Raw genomic sequence first — 3,499 nt, 5'->3', positions numbered from 1 at the left:
GGGGGGGCTATGACTTTGCCTTGGTCGTAATGACTTCATTGAGGGAAGTCCCATATCGTTTCTACACGACGTGGCAACATCGCGTACCGGAATTTTTTCTTGTGATAAGTCCAATAATCGTATTAAGAGTGACTGTCGATATGAAGTACAGATTGCCACTCGTAAACTACATGAATTGAGTTTGAACAATTAGTGTAGTGACTATTTGAAACGCACACAGATAACATCCTAAGAATCGGACTCGAGATTTGCGCTGTTGGCAAGTTGGGCAAAGAGGTCTATCAGACACTCTGGTCACGTGACACTCACGCACGATCCTCAAGTCGGCAGCTGCAACGAGTATCAAGGGAACTCTTTAGACTCTGAACCTTCGAATTCCACCTTGGCTTAATCCTTTTACTGTGAGTACAACGCCACACGCGCTTTTTCTTTCATCTCGATACCAAAGGACGAATATCGTGAACGACAACCCTATCAGTTTCGAAACGGCGTGGCTGTAGAAACGCAGATGAGGTTAGGAGCCCCTCGCTCCGGCTTGTTCAGATCACTCGTGTGAATGAAAATTGGCCAGTTGCCTTTGCACCGCCTATTGAGCTATTAATGCTAGTTACGTGATAAAACCATGATAAGTTGAAAACTAATAAAAACACACGCGGGATAGGTTTGAAAAATTGCCTATGCCCCCACCCACCCCCACCCCCTTTTCACATGCGCTTCTCGCTTGCACGTCAGACAAATTTCTGTTTGTTGTTATTTCCACGAGGAAACCCTTTGATCTGTAATGGGAAAGCGTCACCGAAAATCCACTAGGGGGGGTCACGGTGTCGTGTCCGCAAACTGGCAGGGCGCTTTGGATCGTCTCGGTAACACTGTGGTTTGCTCCAGGTCCCACAATGGATTGCAGCATATGCATGGAGTCATTCAACCAGGCTGGTCATTTGCCCAAAGTGATGCCGTGCGGACATACGGTGTGTTTGGGATGTCTCCAGCGATTGGGTGACAAGAAGTGCCCCTCGTGCCGGCAGGTGGGTTCGGTAGCCTACTCTCACCCCGATTTGTCCGGATTTTTCATCTGTTCCATTTTACTCGAATCCTCTCCTGCAGGAGTTCCAGGTCGCGCCGGCCAGCCTCCCCAACAACTTCAATGTGCTGCAATTACTCCAGGATCGACCGGACAGGTGGGCGACCAGCGGTGACTCGACGCGAGCTCTCAGCTGGTTATGCGTGTGGACCGTGCCTCATGACCTCTCTGTGACCCCGCAGGACCGACAAGACCCCAGGGTGGTGCTCGAGGTGCTGCGCCCTAGCCACGCCCCGGTGCTGGGTCCAGCACGACGTCCTGGGTGTGAGGGCAGCTCTGGAGCACCTCCTGGAGGGCGCCCTGCCGCAGGCTGCGGGCGAGCTGGAGCGACTTAAGAACCAGTTGCAGGACAAGGAGGCCGCGCACGCCGTCGCCCTGCTGTCCGGCAAGTCCTGGGACCTGACACTGCGGTGCGGGAGCCACGTGCTCTCGGGGAAGCTGCAGGACACCAAGGACGCCAGCACCAAAGCCCTCTTAATCCTCGCGGCGGCGAAAGGAGAACTGAAAGCGGTACTATTGTTATGGCAACTTTCGCCAATACCCTTTCTATTAAGGTTTTGCGTAGCGGTTATATTTTAGTATTTTTCCACCAGCACACAAACAACATCTACACCCGCTCACTCGATGTTGTAAAGGACCTCTCCCCCAGTGTTCGGGCCGAGGATAGAGCTGTCAATGTAGAGATGATTCGTGGGGTAAGTCTTTTAGTCCACACTCGGTCCAGGTTATCGACGTGAGGGCTTGGCTTTAATCATTGTCTCTCCCATCAACACGTTCTTTGCGGCAGGCTTTACCAGAATGGTTTATTTAAGTAGCTATGTGCACTTTGGCAGGGACGCTCCCCCCTCTCCCCACCCCTAATCCTGTGATTCTCTCTTTTTGTACAGGTGCAACGGCTGCTCAATGTGTCCACCAATGCCATTTCTTTCGAGGCGCTGAAGATCGCCGAGCCCACTCTGGATCAGCTGAGTCTTTGTGAGGCTTCGCTTCACATCCTGCGCGTGGTGCTCGCCATGCCACGACTGAAGAGACTGCGCGTCAGTGCTTGTCGCGGCAACGACCTTCACGGGGAGGTCGCTAGTGTTGCCGCCGACTCCTTGTCGGAGGGCCTAACGGACGTGCCGGCGCGCCTGCAGTGGCTCGACCTGGTGTCGTGCCCCTTCGGCCTGATGCCGGCCCTGCTGCCGGCCCACCGCCTCACGCTGGAGGTGCTGCAGCTGGACGAGGGCAAGCACACGCAGCACATGTCGTGCCACCAGCTGTTCGCCCTGCTCAAGAGGTGCGACCTGCGCGCGCTCAGGCGGCTCGTGCTGGTGGACGTGCTGGCCGACCTGTCCGCCAACCACAGGGTGCACATGTCGCGGGACAAGGACGAGTGCTCGCGGCGGCGCAGCACGCTGCTGGGGGCGCTGCCCGCGGGCGCCGCGGTGCTGTGCTGGATGTGCGACGGCGACGATGCGAAGAGGTACAAGGAAGACTTCTAGGCGCGGCCAGGACCGGCAGCGGGTCGCACAGCCGGTGACACAAACTTTGACCAGTGCGGTGTTTTCCTGGTGAAGTAGTGAGCTTGGCCCGGTGTGACCAGCTGACCGACTCTGCTATCGTCAGCAACCCCTTTGAAGCCGCCCTTCTACCGGGGGCCCAGGGCCCACGATACAATACACATCGGCAAACGCCTAGATGAAGATTTTATTTTTGTTGCTTTTATTTTTTGTACAGAATTGTTTGTTTCTCAGAAGTATTCACTTTATACACAATCTTTTGTGTAGTTTTTGGTAGTTTAGATTTACGAGGCCACTAATCGGGGGCGCCTTCTGAAATAGACTTGTGTTGAAGTGATGAACCCTGCCTTTCTAGTTTTTAAAGCCAGTTTGTTTCTCAGATAGCTTTATACACATTTTTTTTCAAAAGTTTATTTTTTTATTGTTGACTCAAATATTCAAGCTCTGCTTAAAAGCCACCCAGTTGTTATTTTATTGTTTTTTTACTTCACCAAATTTTTTTGCGCTGATGAATTTTCTTTGTTTTTTTTTTGTGTGTATGGTGTGTATTTATGTAATGACATGGAAATCTATGACTCACCTTGGTTGTTAATAAACTATGAAACTCCTCCTAGAACATCGATGTTATTTGCCTTACTGTAAAAGTTGTTCAAATTGCATTTATGCAGTCATTTCGACTGACGTTGACATTGATAGCCAACTAAACTGTTGAAATCCACCCCCAGACACGGCGAGACAACGACACCAGATACCATGGATACTGCGGTTTTAGGGTGTGTGTGTGTGGGGGGGGGGCATGTTTTGTGAGTTTTCCCTCAAATCAATCCGCTGCACACCGATGACCCCCCCCCCCCTCCACGGTTCCCCCACATGCATCGCGTGTCCGTGGGGCCGGGGCCTCGCCGCGAGGTGCACC

At 52.6% G+C, this 3,499-nt stretch overlaps 1 protein-coding gene across 3 annotated transcripts in view; it reads left to right on the top strand.

Moving 5' to 3' along the window:
* Window positions 1–3,199, top strand: part of LOC113206649 (uncharacterized) — a 14,865-nt gene extending 11,666 nt beyond the window's left edge. The window contains exons 1-6 of one of the 3 annotated variants that reach the window (XM_026422817.2): window positions 262–401; window positions 886–1,025; window positions 1,105–1,178; window positions 1,264–1,591; window positions 1,675–1,776; window positions 1,969–3,199. In XM_026422817.2, coding sequence (XP_026278602.2) covers window positions 894–1,025; window positions 1,105–1,178; window positions 1,264–1,591; window positions 1,675–1,776; window positions 1,969–2,565 — 1,233 coding nt within the window. In that variant the 5' untranslated portion in view covers window positions 262–401; window positions 886–893 and the 3' untranslated portion in view covers window positions 2,566–3,199. Of the gene's footprint in view, window positions 1–261; window positions 402–421; window positions 514–885; window positions 1,026–1,104; window positions 1,179–1,263; window positions 1,592–1,674; window positions 1,777–1,968 lie in introns of those variants that run through there. The other 2 variants (XM_052273165.1, XM_026422818.2) reach the window with 2 other exon arrangements.
* Window positions 3,200–3,499: the final 300 nt, after the last annotated feature.

This window comes from Frankliniella occidentalis, unplaced genomic scaffold (genome assembly GCF_000697945.3).
Source record: "Frankliniella occidentalis isolate FOCC.00 unplaced genomic scaffold, Focc_3.1 Scaffold7, whole genome shotgun sequence".
NCBI lineage: Eukaryota > Metazoa > Arthropoda > Insecta > Thysanoptera > Thripidae > Frankliniella > Frankliniella occidentalis.
Note: the sequence above shows the minus strand (reverse complement) of the source record. Positions and strands in the feature narration are given on the sequence as shown.